The sequence below is a fragment of the Labrus mixtus genome, chromosome 10 (genome assembly GCF_963584025.1).
Source record: "Labrus mixtus chromosome 10, fLabMix1.1, whole genome shotgun sequence".
NCBI classification, from domain to species: Eukaryota; Metazoa; Chordata; class Actinopteri; order Labriformes; family Labridae; genus Labrus; species Labrus mixtus.
The window spans coordinates 4,285,617-4,302,524 of record NC_083621.1 but is presented as its reverse complement, the minus strand read 5'-3'; the positions used below and the strand labels follow the sequence as shown (position 1 = coordinate 4,302,524).

The 16,908-nt window shown below is 42.2% G+C and overlaps 1 protein-coding gene across 1 annotated transcript in view; it reads left to right on the top strand.

Annotated features, from left to right (window-relative positions):
• Window positions 1–16,908, top strand: part of LOC132982569 (LIM and calponin homology domains-containing protein 1-like) — a 99,021-nt gene that overhangs the window by 78,330 nt on the left and 3,783 nt on the right. The window contains exons 12-26 of the mRNA XM_061049120.1: window positions 1,963–2,089; window positions 2,723–2,880; window positions 3,520–3,997; window positions 6,249–6,554; window positions 7,077–7,176; window positions 7,344–7,438; window positions 7,519–7,627; window positions 8,119–8,193; window positions 10,080–10,108; window positions 10,890–11,003; window positions 13,066–13,158; window positions 13,374–13,538; window positions 13,702–13,796; window positions 14,805–14,966; window positions 15,672–15,836. Of these exons, the coding sequence (XP_060905103.1) occupies window positions 1,963–2,089; window positions 2,723–2,880; window positions 3,520–3,997; window positions 6,249–6,554; window positions 7,077–7,176; window positions 7,344–7,438; window positions 7,519–7,627; window positions 8,119–8,193; window positions 10,080–10,108; window positions 10,890–11,003; window positions 13,066–13,158; window positions 13,374–13,538; window positions 13,702–13,796; window positions 14,805–14,966; window positions 15,672–15,836 (2,271 nt within the window). The remainder of the gene's footprint in view (window positions 1–1,962; window positions 2,090–2,722; window positions 2,881–3,519; window positions 3,998–6,248; window positions 6,555–7,076; window positions 7,177–7,343; window positions 7,439–7,518; window positions 7,628–8,118; window positions 8,194–10,079; window positions 10,109–10,889; window positions 11,004–13,065; window positions 13,159–13,373; window positions 13,539–13,701; window positions 13,797–14,804; window positions 14,967–15,671; window positions 15,837–16,908) is intronic.

Sequence of the window (16,908 nt, the reverse complement as noted above, 5' to 3'; positions counted from 1 at the left end):
AGTTGTCTTCATACCATTCAGAGGCTCAGCTCTCTGCCTCAGCTCTGCTCTCTTCTGCAAAGAAAAGCTCGCTTGAAAATTCATTTAATCATTCATCCTGCTTAAGAATTTTTTTTTAACCCACAAGAGGGGAAATGTGCCGACGTTTGAAGTAGTTTGAAGAACTTTCTTTAGGCCATCTTCACTTTATTTGATTTATTAATTATTTTTTGGATTTTACGTCATAAAAAAATACTCTGCACAGGTTTTAAATGTTTAGTGTTCAGTGTAGAAAAACCTCTGAAATGGAAAAGCACAGGATCTTAGAATTGCAGACTGAGCGTCTCTAATTAGTGCCTTAATGTATTCTGTAAGCTCTTGTATGAGAAGTAAATATTATATGTAGAAAGCAGTAGTTTCTGCAGATTCTTTTTTTTAGTTGAGACAGGTTTATGCATTTTTTTGGTAACTTCAGGGTTGCTGCGAGAGTGTCAAACAACATCCCCAGCCTGTATACTTAAAGTATTATAAATACATGCTTTAAAAAATGTAAAGGAAATAGTTTATTTGTTGGTTTCTATATGTTCCTCTCAGTGCCGGACTTACTCAACCATCCGTCTCCAACATCCCATCATTGCTCCCGCCAGCTGCATGTTAAAACAATTTTAATCACGCTTTCTCATCCCATCCCTTTACAATACTCACTAAACATATAACATCATATAGATGATTTAATAAGAATTTCATCTTGGTAATCATCATTTACTTGTAACACAAAAAGTGCAGGTTTCATGAAAGCAGGTGAAAGGATTCAGAAGCGGGAGATGGATCGAATGCTTGTGTTGATATTTACAGATATTATGTTTGAGTAAAGTCATCTCCTTCAGCTGACAAATCTCTCTCCTGCTTTGTTTCCTTAAATCTGCAGTGAACAACCATTACAACAGCATGCTCTGAACTGTAAGGCTGCTCATCACACTCATGTCTCTTATCTAAAAATTGCTGTAACTAGTGTTTGACTGTTTTAAGAAAGTACTGTTTGTTGCCTCTCATGATACTCGCTTCAAATCTGTAAAAATGTTGGAATGTGACATGTTATAATAGAGGATTATTTGAAAGACAAAAGGCAGGTTGCCTACGGGAAGACATGTTGAATAACTTTGTTGTTGGAGCCTTCTGTGTCGGAGTCTTCTGAAGAAATGTGAATGATCATTTTCATTCCAGTCATGCCTAATGCACTCAGTACTTTTGAAGGAAACGTGTTGGTTGGATTTCTGTTCTTGAGCCACTGGTTACAGTTTAGTCGCTTCTCATCATTAATTGAAATGGAATCATTGTTGTTGTGTTTTTCTTTAATCCTCATCTATGAACATGGGATTTTTGAATGGGTTTGAATAGTTTTCATGTGCACTTGAGAGCCACTGCTGAGTCTTGGAAAAGTTCATGACTGCAGTGTTTCCACTTCCACATGACTTTGAAATAAAGCCCAACATGTGAACAAACATGCTGCACTCAGACGTATGGCAACACACACGTAGTATTATGAAAATAACTTAACCATGCCCTATGTCAGAATGACTTTTCATCGTCTTCATTCAGAATCAGAATCTGGGTTTATTGCCAAGTACATTTACACATACAAGGAATTTGACTTGATGTATTGGTGCTAAACAATTAACAGGGAAATAAAGCAGAACTAGCAACAACTTAAATAATACAGAATAAGAAGATATTACAATATATAAAATAGAATTTAAAAATGTAAAATATAAAAAACTAAAAGACACAAAATGTACAAAAGGTGCAATGTAGGAGCTGTGCAGTGGAAATCTTACAGTGTATGTAACCTACTCACAGAGTGCATGTAAGAAAACAAATGTAAAGTCCAGTGGGCGTTAATGTAACGCATAAAGAACAGTTCAGCATTCGCATTACTCCCATTCACTGTGTGTCTTTGTTCCCCTCCCTCCTCCCCTCCTTTAGGAGTGTGAGCATGATCGACATGCGCGGTGAGGAAGAGGCCCTCATGCAGCCCCACAGTCAGGTGCGTCATGAATTGATGCACAACCAGTACAACCAGATGAAAGAAGAGGAGGATCACTGGCAGGATGTGAGTTTCACAGCTTTGTCTGACTCTGCCCCAAATGTCCTGATATCTTTAAGGCTGTGTGATTAAGGATTAGGACCGGTATGTTAAGATACCTTTTAAGTTAATGTCTTCTTATCTGTGCAGTTTAGATTTTTCTGTCTCTATTGTGTCAGTTCATCAGTGACCAAAAGAATGTATAAAGAAAAGGTTCTGGGAAATGTGTTGAGTTAATCTAACTGATTGTTTTTGATTGTTTCTATATTGTTGATCTATTTTTTGTTTTGTGAAAGAAAGAGAAAACAACAGGTTAGCCATCTTATTCTGTTAAACAGTATCTTGTGTTATTAGGAAAAGGGGGGCAGGTATTGTAAGTTTTCTTCTTCCTGCTCGTGTTTGCTCATGAACAGTGTTTCAGTATTATGAGAAAATATTTTTTTGTTGTGTATTATTGTGTTGAAACCATACACTGAATTGAGCAAATAAATCAAAAATGAAATGAAGTGAAATTTTAATGCTTTCAGCTCCAAGTACAATGACTCTTTAAAAAAAGCTTAATTCAGTTTTACTGGAGCAGTGCTTCAGGTCATGTAACTCTTGCTGTGCCGATCTATTTCTACTTGAAACTGATGCACTTCCAATATGTTTGTGTGTCAGGACCTGGCCCGATGGAAAAGTCGGAGGAGGAGTGTTTCGCAGGACCTCATCAAGAAGGAGGAGGAGAGGAAGATGATGGAGCGGCTGGTGACAGGAGACACCTGTATCACGGAGAGGAGGAGAAGCATCAAGACCTACAGAGAGATAGTGCAAGACAAGTGGGTGCAACGATTTCATTTATCAAATGTTAGAATCAGTGCCCGCTTTATTGGCCAGGTATGATCCCACGTTCAAGGAATTTGACAGGTAAACGATGAACCATAAAGTACGTCATGGAAAAGATAACGTTTTCCCTCAGAGTACAACAAGAAAAGTTTTCTATAATATGGGGACGTAAAACCTGAAAGATCGGACTTTAACTGATTTTATTTGTGATTTGTGAAAACCTACCCTCTACATTTTGGTTTTCTTTTTGCTTGATTCAGAAACAGTAAGCCCCCCCCCGGTTCTGTGGTTCACATGTTGCAGTAAATGATCGATTTATAAGAAAAAGAACATTTTAGGAAAGCATTATGGACAAAGACACTCAGACTTTCTGCACCCGTCTTTCCCAAGTCCCGGCAGAGAGGGGGACAAACAATGGACAAATATCTATAAGAGGATCAAGGAAGTGTGTTAAGTAATGAAGGTTATGTGCAGTGTAAATTATACTGTGCTTTTCCTCATAAAAAAAATAAAAACAATGAACCATCAATTAGTAAAATGTAAAATCCTGTGTAAGAACATAGTGCAGGTGTGAGGAATGTAAATCATATCAGTTGTTTTAACACTCCTTCACCTCGTTCCGTCTTGAACAGGGAGCGTCGAGAGGAGGATCTGCGTAACGCCTACAGAAGAGCCAGAACCCCGGAGGAGGCGTCCTCCATCCTCCAGCGTTACGCTCAGCGTTTCTCCATCAGCGACGCCGTGCTGGAGCGCCTCCAGCTGCCCAAGCTGCTGGACCGCAGCATATCCGCTGACCCCTCCTATCCCGGCTCGCCCTTCCCTCTCTCCCTGTCCCCCTCGCCAACGACTCCGGACCCCTTCGACGCGGACCCCAACGGACCCATGAAATATCTGCGGCAGCAGTCCGCCCCGGCTCCAAAGTTCACCTCTACGCTGGAGGCGCGCATCGAGGAGTTTCCCAAAGACTCGTCGCACCAGCGGCCTCAGATCCGTTCTCGCTCGTCCGAGCCGCCCTCCACCCGAGGCCTGTCGCCAAAACCAGTGCCTTTGCTGACGCCCAAGCCTTACTTCCAGTCCCGACCCACAGCGGCAGAGCCATGGCCAAGCAAGGTGAGAAGACTGGAGAGCACTTGTCTTAATTACAACAGCGTTATTGCTGATGTAATTAAGCTTCATCAAATGCCACACACAGATTGGCTCCTGTTTTATTTCCAGCTGCACTACATCCACCGGCCGCACGAGAAGGAGACGTAGCAGCTGTGATGTCACATTGTTTGTAGACTCCCTTAATAATAATCAGTTTCACATTTTTACTTTTGCTGGATTTCTGGCATTTAAAGGTGAGCATATCTGGACACATTTTGTCAGTGTTCCCACAGCAGTTCAGCAGCGAGCATGCTTAAGGTCTTGACCACTTTACATGTGGTAACTTTCCCACTGTTGGCCGCTCTCCTCACATCGCTGTTGGGTAAATTCCCCCTCCGGCTCTCTTGGCAGTTACATTAGCATGCCACAGATCCACCATGGTGACGAGCCGGCGGGTTTCTAGGAAAACACAAGACTTCCCCCTCCCAGAACAAGCATGTAATGTTTCAATTTAGCTCAAAAAGTACTCTCAGCAGGAATCCATTTCCTTTTTCTCCTGGAAAAAATTTGCCAAATGGGAATATTCAAAATGAGATCTTGTGTTTTGGTGCGGCGGGGAAGGGAGGGGGGCAGGTTATTACCGGACCTAATGGAGCACAGCGCTTTTCTGGAATGTCTTGTCAGGAGTCTGAGCGGAGCCCGGCTCTGAATGGCTCCCTCTGTTCCCTATTGACTTAAGAAGTTGACAAGTAGGGTCCTCTCAATGTGAAGTGGGCTCCCAGCAGACAAAGAGCGCCCACACAGACTGCTCGGGGAGGGGATGAGAAGGTGGAGGCGGCGGGGATGCAGACTGAGAGCCTGCATTCACCCAACTCCATCACAGTGTCTTAAGTTACCGCTAACCAGGAGCTCCTCACACATACATTAGTGCCTCTTTGTTATAGAGCCAGCATGGTGTTGTGAGCAAGATGAATAGCTAATAACGAACAGAGATGAGAGGCTGATAATGACCGCCAAATGAGGGCACTGAGTTTACCGCCATGGAGTTTATTGTCATTTTTTGGTTCGTCAACATCAAATTTACTGCTGAAAAATAGTCTGAGCAACAGAACTCAATCTATGCTTTCTCTGCTAACCCTAAACCACAAGAGTGACTGTTGTTTAACACATAATAGACATGAAATGAAGCACTGATACAGATGTGTGATCATCCACAATCCCTTTGTATTTAACAAAAAAGCAACAACAAATTAAATTGTTAAAAATACAAATCGACCCATCAGGCCACCTTTTGGTTTCTACACCTTCTCAACAGCTCACGTTGCAATTCATCAGGATGAACATGCAGAGCAGAATGTGTTTACCTTTATGAAACCAAGGGTGCGTTCGAATTGTCATTTTTGCTTAGGAAGGTCAACTGAGTGAAATGACCCGGAAGCATTTAAGCGGCGGCCATGATAAGAGCCGTTTGAATTCTCTAAAAGCTAAGGAAAGGTGGGTCAACGCTTCCTTTATAACCTCCTTTAGGATACACTGGACCATCCTTTACCAAAGGAGATGAGATATGACGCCCCACAATTCTTTGCGGCCGCAACATTTAAAGCGACTCGCGCATCCGACCGTTCACGAACATTAACGATGATCGTAAAGTGACACAGATCATGTAAGGGATAAAAAGATAAGAGACATTTTTATCAGATGATGTTTTATTCAACGTATTTCATTCACTTAAGAATGCTTTGTGCAGTTGTACATTTGTATGCTTAAAACATTTTGTATATCTTACATTAATTTAACATTCATTTCATACAATCATATTTATTTTGATGTTGATTTCTGATTGGACAGGAAGCTGATGGTTTCACTTTTCTTACTTGTAGCCTGGTGGTCTATATTTCTTTTATTTCAATCCCAACCTTGTGGTGATTAGGATTATTTCACTGGTAAGAAGGCACAGGGGAAAGTTTTTAGATGCATTTTTTGTAGTCCATTTTCTGAACATTGTAGTTTCAACACGGCAGACCCACGTCATTCACCTCCGCCGGCCCGTCGCATTTAATGACGTGGCCTAGTGGAAATGTGGTCGGACTGTCAGAGCAACGAGACCGCCTTTACCTAAGTCCTTTATGAATTCTCCAAACATCTTTCCTTAACCTCTTGATGTTTTGACGAGGTAAAGTGGATAGTGAAAGGAGATAGGAGGGACAATTCAGATGCACCCCAATATTAAATGTTTGATGATATGATCCAGTATTAAACCTTTTCTCTGATTCAGGCGGATGGATTGCTTCGAGTCAACGGCGACTCAGGAAGCGCTCCAACCTCGCCGGAGAGTCAAGGAAGGGAATCTCCTCCTCATTTCCAGGCGTCGACTTCCAACACAGACATCATCACTGTGGACGCTCCATCGCCAGCTGCCCCAACATCGCACAGTCAGCCCGCCTCAAACGCAGGAGGAAGCCCGCTTTCGACAAAGGCAAAGGAGGAACCGAGTGGAGCAGAGACGGCTCCTAAAGACGTCCGGGAAGACAAAGTCACCGAGCATTCATCATCACCCAGCAGGCCAACCTCGCTCCCATCGGTCAGGACTACAATCTTTAATTATTAAATAAAAACTAAAGATGTACATAAAGTAAACACAATTCCAATTTGGATGTTATTGGTGTGCTAGAAAGATCATTTCTGCCTTTTTTTAAAGACTCAGATCCGATTATAAGAATGAAAAAACAAAAAATAAATGTTTAATTTTAGTTTTGGTTTTGCAGCAATGATACAGTATTTAGGGAGCCTAATTAAAGCATCCCTGCAAATTTGCATCAGCTTTTTAGGGAACCCAGAGTTTCAGTCTCAAGACACTCAGGAGCTGTTTTAACTATTTGACTTCTTAACATGATATTCAACTAATCAGCTGTGATCAAACCTCAGTGTCTTCATATGCTTTGTAGACCTTTAAGTAAGGTCAAAGGTCTTATCTGAGTGTTTGAATTAGTCTCTTAAAGGCGTGAATTCATCTAAATACATATAAGTCATGCTCTAAAGATGCCTTTTGATCAGTCTTGTCTAGTTCATGACTCACATTGGAAACCATCTGTGACTTTTACAGGAGCTGCATAAACCAGAAGAAAGCTTTGGGAAGACTGGAAACCTGCCTGTAGCTGCTCTGGAGAAGTCCAACACTGCAGCTCAGCAAACGACACCTACAGGCAAGAACAGCGTGCTGCTATAATGACCCCTAGTGGTTGCTCTTATCATTACAGACCAGGCAGTGTTGAACTCTTGCTCTTGAAAACATGAATAGGAAAAATGTAATAAGCAAGGATATTCATGTGATAATAGCTGTGATGACATTTGGGTGTATGTGTGTTTTCAGAAGCCAAACAAGAACAATTAAAAACTGAACCATCAGGTCAAAACATCCCGAGCCTTGTCCAGGCAGGAGTGAACAAACAGCCAGTCACTTCACAGGTGAGGCTGCTAAACAAACTAACACGTCCTTTTGACACTAAATGAAGAAACATCCAGCAGATCTTTGAATCTCTCTGCAGGCAAGTGTTCCCAGTTCACAGGAGTCTTCACAGAGAAGAGAGGATCTACCAAGCCTGGCGTCACCGGGATCGTTCGGATACCACCACCCACCAAAGGAAACGTCAGCAGGTCGGTGAAATCCTTCCATTCTAATACCAGCACAGCACGCTTCTTTTCCATACATCTCCTGGTTTTCTTAGTTTGATTAGCATTTCCTCCTTGGCCAATTTTTCCATTTTGCTTTTTCAGCTTTAACCTGGTTCTGTTTTGTTGTGACAATAAGCAACCTATTCTGCAAATGACACAAACACCTGCTTCCCTTTTTTTTTTATCTGTTCAGCTCAACAGATTGAGGTTTATTTAAAAGGCCTTTTTTCTGAATGTAGACATGGACAGAATTGTGCAAAATGTTTATTTCAACATCTTAAAAAGGAAATTGGTAAAGCCTTCAGCGATACAGGAGCTGAAATATAAAAACCCTCCCCAATTCTCTTGATGCCCAAACCAACCCCCCCTGGTTTTTACATTTATTTACCCCTTATCGGTTCTCTCCCTCCCTCCCTTTCCGTCCCTTATTCCCTCCCCTTCCTCCACCCACATATTTTTTTATTTCGCTGTAGAGTTTGAAAACAGTGTCAGGTCTCCGCTGGCAACCAGCAACCCTAAGTTACGCTGGGAGTTCTTCGCTCCTCCAGGTAAACACCTTTCTTTCCTCGGTGGAGATCATGTTCCATCCCCTGGGAGCTGAATGCACAGGGTTTCCCTGCTGTTTCTTCAGGGGCCCCGTAGTCCCATTGCCTCCTCTTTACTCATCTCTTGTGTCTGGTTGATGAAGTCTTTAACTCCTGGTTTAACTCATCTGTGTGTTTTCATTGTTTAAGGATCTAGATGATGATTATAGAGTTGCAATGGTATCACGTTTTCATTTTGTGTTAACTGTTTAAAAGATTAAAGGTTTTTGTTTTCATTAAAGGAAGAATGTGCAACATTTTACACATAAAGAAAGCAGAAATCAAGTTTATCCTGTAAATATCTCTCTGAGTCATGACTGTCTACAGTGAGTGAGAAGCTCGAGTCCTGCCAGCTGTATTGTTGTCAGAGCCGTGTTTACATCATGTTTACGTCATGTTTACATCATGTTTACATCATGTTTACGTCATGTTTACGTCATGTTTACGTCATGTTTACATCATGTTTACGTCATGTTTACATCATGTTTACATGGAAGCTGTTTAAGTCAAGGACTAGAGAGAAGAAGAATAACATACTGATTATTTGGATGTCACGTAAGTGTGTTTAGATCTCGGTCATTCTGTGTCGATTTATGTGCAATGTGAAGCTAACTAAAGTGTGCTAACATTAGCATGCTAACACAACAATGCAGACTACAGGACAACTGCAGCTCGAGGCAAGGACAATTTGGCCGCAGCTTTTACTTAAAGGTCCCATATTTTGGTTTTATGCTCTTTAGTGTGTTTTGTGTCCTGTGCATGTTTAGGCACATCTATGTGCAAAAATTCAGTCCGCGTAAACGTGGCTTCTCCTACGTCCTCCAGTTAGCTGTAGCATTAGCTGCATGTAACGCTCGGTTCTAGCGCCCCTCGATAAAAATTTGTCAGTGTGACGTCTTGTCAGTGTGAGACCACTGATCTAAGCCCATTGGCTCGTTGTGGCAAGCCCAGCAGCTCATGATGCACGCCCGTTAACTTCTGTAGCACGCCCACGATATACTGTAGCCTGCGGTAGCACAGCAGTGCTAAGGTGCTAATGTTTATGCTCCCCGGCCCTCGGAGCCAAAGTGGCTGAGCGACTGACCAATTACGGCATTTTTTAGAACTTTAGCTATTGTGAACATACTTTAGTAGATTAAATATATGAACCCCAAAAAGGGCTTAATATGACCTCTTTAACACCTTCATGTGAAATCAAGTGTAGAGGGGTTGAAGGTGTGCCGCTGCCGGAGGTTCGCCCCAAACAGCTGTTTGTTTTGCTTTCATGCTGGTACTCAAGGGCGACCTCTACTGGATCAAAAAGTTGCACATTCTTCCTAAAAAAAAAAGTAAAAACATAGTTTTTTATTGTTGTAAATTTTTCACCTCAAGGTATAACAAGAAACGATTTACCATTGCAACCATAGTGGATAATTATGCACGGTCCGGTTGTTTTAACTTACTTAAAGGAAGTAACCGATGATTATTTTAGAAAATGATCAAAAATGGCCGACCAACTGAACTTCGTAGATAAAAAGTTTTTCATGTTTGCTTCAGTGTGCTTTTCATTGCGTGCTTGTCCACCAGAAGCTGTAATGTGAGATCAACATCTGCATCTCTCCAACCCCGAGGGATTTATCAAATAATAAATATCTGAATCCAGTAAACATGGAGACAAATCAAAGTTAAAATGTCGCTTTTGGTGGACTGGTTTCCTGTTGTCTTTCATCTGCATCTTTAACTCCTTAGCTTGTCAAAATAATGCTTGGCACAACCTTTAAGGTTTTCTGCTTCAGAAGGCTTTTTTTTTATTTGAATCACTGTTGCTGTGATTGTGTTTTAACTTCTCTTCTCCCACACTTGCTCTGCAGAAGGGACGGAGAAGGACAGCCGTGGAAACGTGAGTAAAAAGCTTCATGAAAAACCTTTTTACTGTTTCTCATCTGGCTCGTCACGTCCTGGGTTACAGTATTTGAGTTTGAATCACTTCATTAAGACAGGGATAAAGAGAAGACGAATAATGAAATATAATACAAATGATATGCATCTAAATGAAACCTAACCTAGCTTACATCACTGTCACTGTATAGCACCCAACATGCAACATCCAATACATTAGAAACATTTAGTAGGCTGATCATTTCTCACAATCCCATGAAAAAATAAGAATTAAAATCATCTTTTTCAAAGATCAGATATTTGCTTTTAAATTTTAAACCCAGTGTCCATTCTGCAAAGCTCTCCTCCATCTCATAGGACACACCGAGCTGTTTGTGTAGCATGCCAGATGAGGACGCTGTAGAACGGCCGAGACTGCGTTTGTTTTCCTTTTAAAGCTCATCTGTCTCTCTCTCTGTCTTCTCTCTCCTTAGTAGGAGTCCTTTGGCTAGCATTGGAGTAGTGCTGTTGTGGTAGACCAACTATTTCTGTCTCCTCCCTTCCCTTCTTCTTTTTCCTGTGGTGGATGTGTGTGCACATTGGTGTTGACATGTGTGTGTGGGATCACATCGGCTCTGTGGTTGGGCGACACTGCGTCTGTGTGCCAATGGCCGTCGTTTTGTGGGTGTGTGGATGTGCGCATGAATATCTCTGCGCCACATGTATTTGTGCATGTTGACGTGTGTGTGTGTGTGTGTGTGTGTGTGTGTGTGTGTGTTTTGTGTGTTGTTGGTGTCTATCAGGTGTCAGAACCGGTGTTGCCCCAGGCCAGGCGGCCTGACCGCTGGTCTTGGGACCCGGATGAGGAGCGAAAGCGTCAGCAAAGGTGGCAGCAAGAGCAGGAGCGCATGCTGCAGGTACACAGTTTACCTCAAGGGTAGAGCATGGCGCATGAGTCTGCAAGGTTAGGGGTTCAGTTCCTTATGCATCATAGAGGTACGAGCAAGGCACCAGACCTGTGAGGATCAGACGACAGTATCACCTTTTCCTCAGAGCATTTGAATCAAGTGAAGGAAGAAATAATGGAAAAGAGTGAGCTTATTCAAGCAGGAAAAATAAGGAATTTGAAGCAAGCTTAATATTATTTTCATTTGTTTTTGTTTATTGAACACATAGCTGACCTCCACGTTCAGCTATGGAGCTTTGCAATTAGCAAATATAGCTTCACTAGTCCATTTGCACAATAAATTCAGCTATAGCATGATCATTGACAACTTTAGGGAGTGAAACTCATCAGAGGAAAAGATGCAGATTTTGTTTAAATGACTAGTTCTTAAATTGGTTGGCTAGAAAATCAAGTAAATGGTAAATGTATAGCTTTACAAACAACAGGACGAGACAAAGAGGCTCTGTGTCTGTTATTATTTTAAACTGGTTTTTAAACTTTAGTTTCTTAACTTTCCTTAAATCTACAACTCAACAGCAAGTGCTGCAGCAGTCAGACACTGCATGCATCGTTTAAAGATCAAGATGTCTGGTTAAACATATTGTTTGCAAAGGAAGCACAAGAAAGGGAAAAGTTGTTTGGAAATATTTCACCTTCTTTTCAAATCCAGCCCAGTTTTACTCCAGATTATAAACCACAATATGTGATACTCACAGCTTAAGTGGATTTAAAACCATGTGTCAGTAGGAGTCAGGTCAGTGAACCACCTCTCATTCCTACTTGCAAAGCTTGCCTCCATGTTTGTTTTGATATTGAGCATATCCTCCCCCTGAAAGCACACACCATCACTACTCCTGTGCACAAGCTAACCACTAGAGGGCGATTTTGTGCAGCCGAAGAACCTCCACTGTGTTGTTGTTTTCCTCAGCTCACAGTTTCCATATTAACCACACACACACACACACACACACACACACACACACACACACACACGCACACACACACACACATATGCTAACACAACGGCTTCGTCCAAAGTTGCTGCTGTTGCTGCTGCCCACAAAACACCCTCTCTCTCCTCGGCCAATCAGATCAGTGGTTCATCTCAGGTCCACATATTTTTATGATGTTTAAAAGTATTCATTGGTGTCTATGATGCACTGTTCTTACCTGCAGTGCTATCTTGATGAATATATCTTCCAAACAACAGCAATAAGAGCAGATTCCTGTGCTTGCTGGTTGTTGCAGGACTGTTTGAGATGAAGTGGATGAATGTCTGGTGCATCAAAGTGCTTGTCGTCACCTCCCTGTATGTTTCTGTTTTCGTCGCTGTGCCGCGATCCTTTTTCTCTCTTCTGGCTTGCTTTAATTGCTTCCTCCCTAAATCCTGGAGCAATACATTTGGCCGTCTTTTTTGGGGGGGTTCCTACACATTCTGAAACTTGTGTGTATCTAGAAAAATGTTAAAAGTCAGCGGGATGTTGTTTGATTTGTGGTCATGATTCCCAGGTACCATTTCAGTTATGTACCTCAAAGACACTCTATTTTTGAAACATCATGGGAAGCTTTGTGTGAAGATTGTGTAGGAACCCTGTGCTCCACAGACTCTGCATGCTCTAATTTTGCCTTTTGTCCAAAGTGCCTTGTTCTCTTGCTTCTGCTGACTGTGTAGCCCTTACACACAAGTATCAGATCTTAGCCAGTGTTTAGCCTTACCAGAGAAAAAAGCAAAGAAACCGATTCATTCATTCAGCTCTGTTAGTTAAGTAGATACTGAGGGCATCCAACATGGTCATATTATAGAGTTTACCAGTAATTACAGCAGTGTTTAAAGTCAGTTAGGATCAGGTAAAGCTGCATGCACTACTGACAGATTGTGTAATCACACTGGAAACCTTTTGAAAAGCGACTCAGAGCACCCCTTTTTGATGCTGGATATATGTCTGTTTTCCTGCCAAAATGTAGCCTCAGTCTTTCTTCCTTTCGTTTGAGGCTCTGTGCTGTATGTAATGTGTCTGTTGCCGTGGTAACAGGAGAAGTACCGGCGCGAGCAGGAGAAGCTGAAGGAGGAGTGGGAGAGAGCGCAGAGAGAGGTGGCGGAGGAGGAGAGGAAGTATCACGAGGAGGTGTGTGGCGTGCTGGAGGGCACATGTTGCACCTAATAAGCATTTCTTTGGTGTCTTAAGACCAAGTCAGACAGAATATCTGAAAGTTTTTATTATTATGTGATGAGGTTCATTAAATGTGATTTTGAAGACAGAAGTTGGTTTTTTTTGTCTGATTATCTTTCCCATTGTACTCTTGCTGTGGATAACTTGACCCAGCTCTTCTGTTACAACAGGAGCGTAGGATACTGGAGGAAACCGTGGCCCCTCTGACTCCCCGCTCCTCAGCCCTGCCCTCCCCCAGCCGAGGCGAGGTCTCCTTCACCCCGGCCCCCCAGGACACCATCGTCCGCTCGCTGGCCGACTGGGAACGCAAGCAGGAGCTGCTGGAGAGGCAGTCGGTGAATGTCTTATTCAATGATTTGAGATTATTCGTTGCATTTCTTGTTCGTGGGGGACTCTCTGTGTGAGAAACTGTTGGAGGTTGGGCACAGTGGGGTTTTTTTTTGTGTTTTATTTGTTCGTTCAGCTTACTGTCCCTCTGTTTGTGATTGGACTGCACAGAAGGGGAGCACAGAGAGTGTGGAGTGGAAAAGGAGAGAAAACGACAGGACCAGTGACATCAGCACTGCGGATGACAGCATGAAAACAGCCAGAAGGTTTGTGAACTATCTCAAAAACTGCTTTAAAAAAAGATATCATGGTCTGGCTTAATGGTCACACACACACACACACACACACACACACACACACACACACACACACACACACATTTGAGTGTTAAATTAGCATCAGGTGTCACATGATCAGGGACTTTGCTTCCTGCCAGCCCCCCTTTTGGCAGATACAAATATTTCCAACCCCCACCCCTTACCATGCACATCGTACATGAACATATATCGATAAACACTCTTTGCTAACAAATTCCTATATTTCAGAATTTAACTTAAAATTATCTTCAAATGTTACAGAAAAGAAACTTCAGTGTGACAACAAACTGAAATAACTAACAAGCAGCTTTTTCATAGGAAGCAATTAAAAGTGATACTGAAACATGAAACGTCCACTTTTTTAAGATGTTACAGTCACTACTTAAAACATATATTTTTTTTTTAAACCTGACTCTCTGATGATGAACAGCTCATTTAAAATCTGTGGCTGTGAGGCCGCCGCTCTCACTTCATTTTCAATGTCCAGCTGTGATCTGTATTTTGTGTTGATTGAGTAGACTCCATGTAGGAAGGAGTGCGTCTCTCTTTATTACTCGCCGTTGCACACAGGTTAAGCTGAAGGCGAGATGTGACTCGTCATATTTTCTTGTCTTTGTTTTAGTAGTTATGACGTCGGGGGCAGATTCATTGTCAGCCTTATGATTCACAAAATGAGCCATGCTTTGCTCACAGGTAGTGCAAAACACTGTGGCTTGGTTTAATTTAGCCTTTTCTGCGCCTCTCCCTATCATAACATCAGGAATCAGTGATGTGGTGCATCATGTGTTTTCACCATACTCTGTTCAGATTGCTGTGCGTCTGACACTTTTAACTACGGCCTGTATTCTTGCTAGAATACCATCACTATCAGCACTGTTATTTCTCAGTTGAGATTATGTAGCGGTACAAAAATAAACAAGAAGAATTTATCTTGATATTGTTTTTTGGTTTCCTCAGCTCGGTGAGTCAGAGCGTCAGTCAAGCAGAAACGTTCTCTCACAGTTTGCAGAACGGACAAAAACTTCCCCAGGCGGCGACCAAAACCTCGACCCCGGTGAAGAAACAACAGCAGGCCACAGCGGACAGCAGCAAGCCCGGCCGGCCAGCAGGGGACAGGAGGTGTGTGAGAAACAGTTCTGCAGCAAATTCTGTTTGGGGTTTTATTTCTGTTGATCCAAAATTCAGTCCCTTTCAAATGTTACAACTATTGTCCCAGGAGAAGTGTTTCACTCATACAATGTAAGGTATTAAACACAACCAGGCACACATGAAGAACCAGTATGTACTCATTATGACAACACAGGGTTTATTTTAAGCTGCAGTGTTTCTATCATGGCTGCAACACATTTCTTTAAACTATAACTCCAAACCTTGTTTTAATCAAAACTCTTTTACATGTCTGTCCTTGCCCTCAAGTATCATCAAACTGTTAATTTTTCATTAATTCCATCCACATTCAGCACGTCTTTAAATGCACATTTGAAATAAATACTAGAGCTTTAGAAAGAGTGGATCTAGAGTAACACCTTCAGTTCACCTGTTTGGCCAGCAGGTGGCATCTTGTACCATTATTTCACCTTCACCGTCTTCACCAACATGAAGAAACAATGCTCAGAGATAAGAAGAGTTTATAGAATCAAACATTTCAGACACACGTAACACAGCATTATAAAGAATAAAGTAAACAATGATTTGTTCCAAACATCATTAAGCAGGGTTTAGGTTGTCCTGGCTCTGATTGGTTTGCGTCTGACACCGGCAGCCAATAAAGAGTCGCTGTAGCTGTGAGTCATCATCGTGTTGCATGTTGCTGTCCATTTCCAGGATCGGTTCCATTGATAATAACTCGGGACGCAGCGCATCAAAAGCCCCCGCACCATGTCCACCACCTCCAGACACACTGCCTCCAGCGCCCAACAGGTACCGCATCACAAGCAGCCCGCATGGAGGGAGGGAGGGAGGGAGGGAGGGAGGGAGGGGGAAGGGGCTGTTCATTTCTGCATTGTCATTTTCTGCTTTGCTGCCTCCATTGATCCGACCACATCATGACATATATCACTGAAGCTACGACCATTGAATGCAGTAGGAACTATAATTCAGTATATGGACTTTTGCATTTTATTTTATTTTACAGTGAAGAGCACATTGGCAGACAAAATATGTCAGAAAATGTCTCCACGATCATAAAATAAAGAAATACTAAAATGTATGTTATTAAAATAACACACAGAAGACACAAACGGGCATAAACCCACCGAGCTTTGCTCAAAACAAACGGTCGTTAATCAATAGAAATACAGACAGACAAGCTTGGAGACAAAACAGAGGACGTCCACAGAAGAAGCCACCTGACACTCTGCATGTAAGATGATGAAGTGCACCACCTCACTTAATAGAATTTAATTTAAAGTACATGTAAATGCATTGTTAACAGTGTCTGTGTCAAGGAGAGGGAAAAGAGACACATGCAGCAGAACATGTAGATCAAGATATATTTACTGTGAAGGGGAGCTGCTACATTACTGTTTAAAGGAAGAACGTGTGACTGTTTGATCCAGTAGGTGTCGCCCTTGAGCACCAGCATGAAACCAAAACAACCTCCGCTCTCCTCCAGCAGCACACCTCCAACCCCCCTCCACTCACATCGCAGGAAGGAGTTTTCAATTAGAACGCACCGTAATTAAGCTCCATTAAGCGGCGGACAAAATTGTCTTCTCTCTAGTCCTTGACTAAAACAGCTTTTATACACAATGCCGTCCCGTCCATGTGAACATGATGTAAACACGGGTCAGACAACAGTACAGCCAGCAGGACTCGAGCTTCTCACTCATTGTAGACAGTCATGACTCAGAGAGATATTTACAGGATATATTTGATTTCTGCGATATTTATGTATAACATGTTGCACATTCTTCCTTAAAGAGAACTGAGGTGTGATTTAGTTTCTCTGTATTGACATCACTTCTTTATCTCACTTCCTGTCTTTCTCAGTGGTCCAGTACAAATATACATTTTCAAGCGGTTTCTTCTTGAGAGCTGCTGAAACTCTTTTTTTTCACAA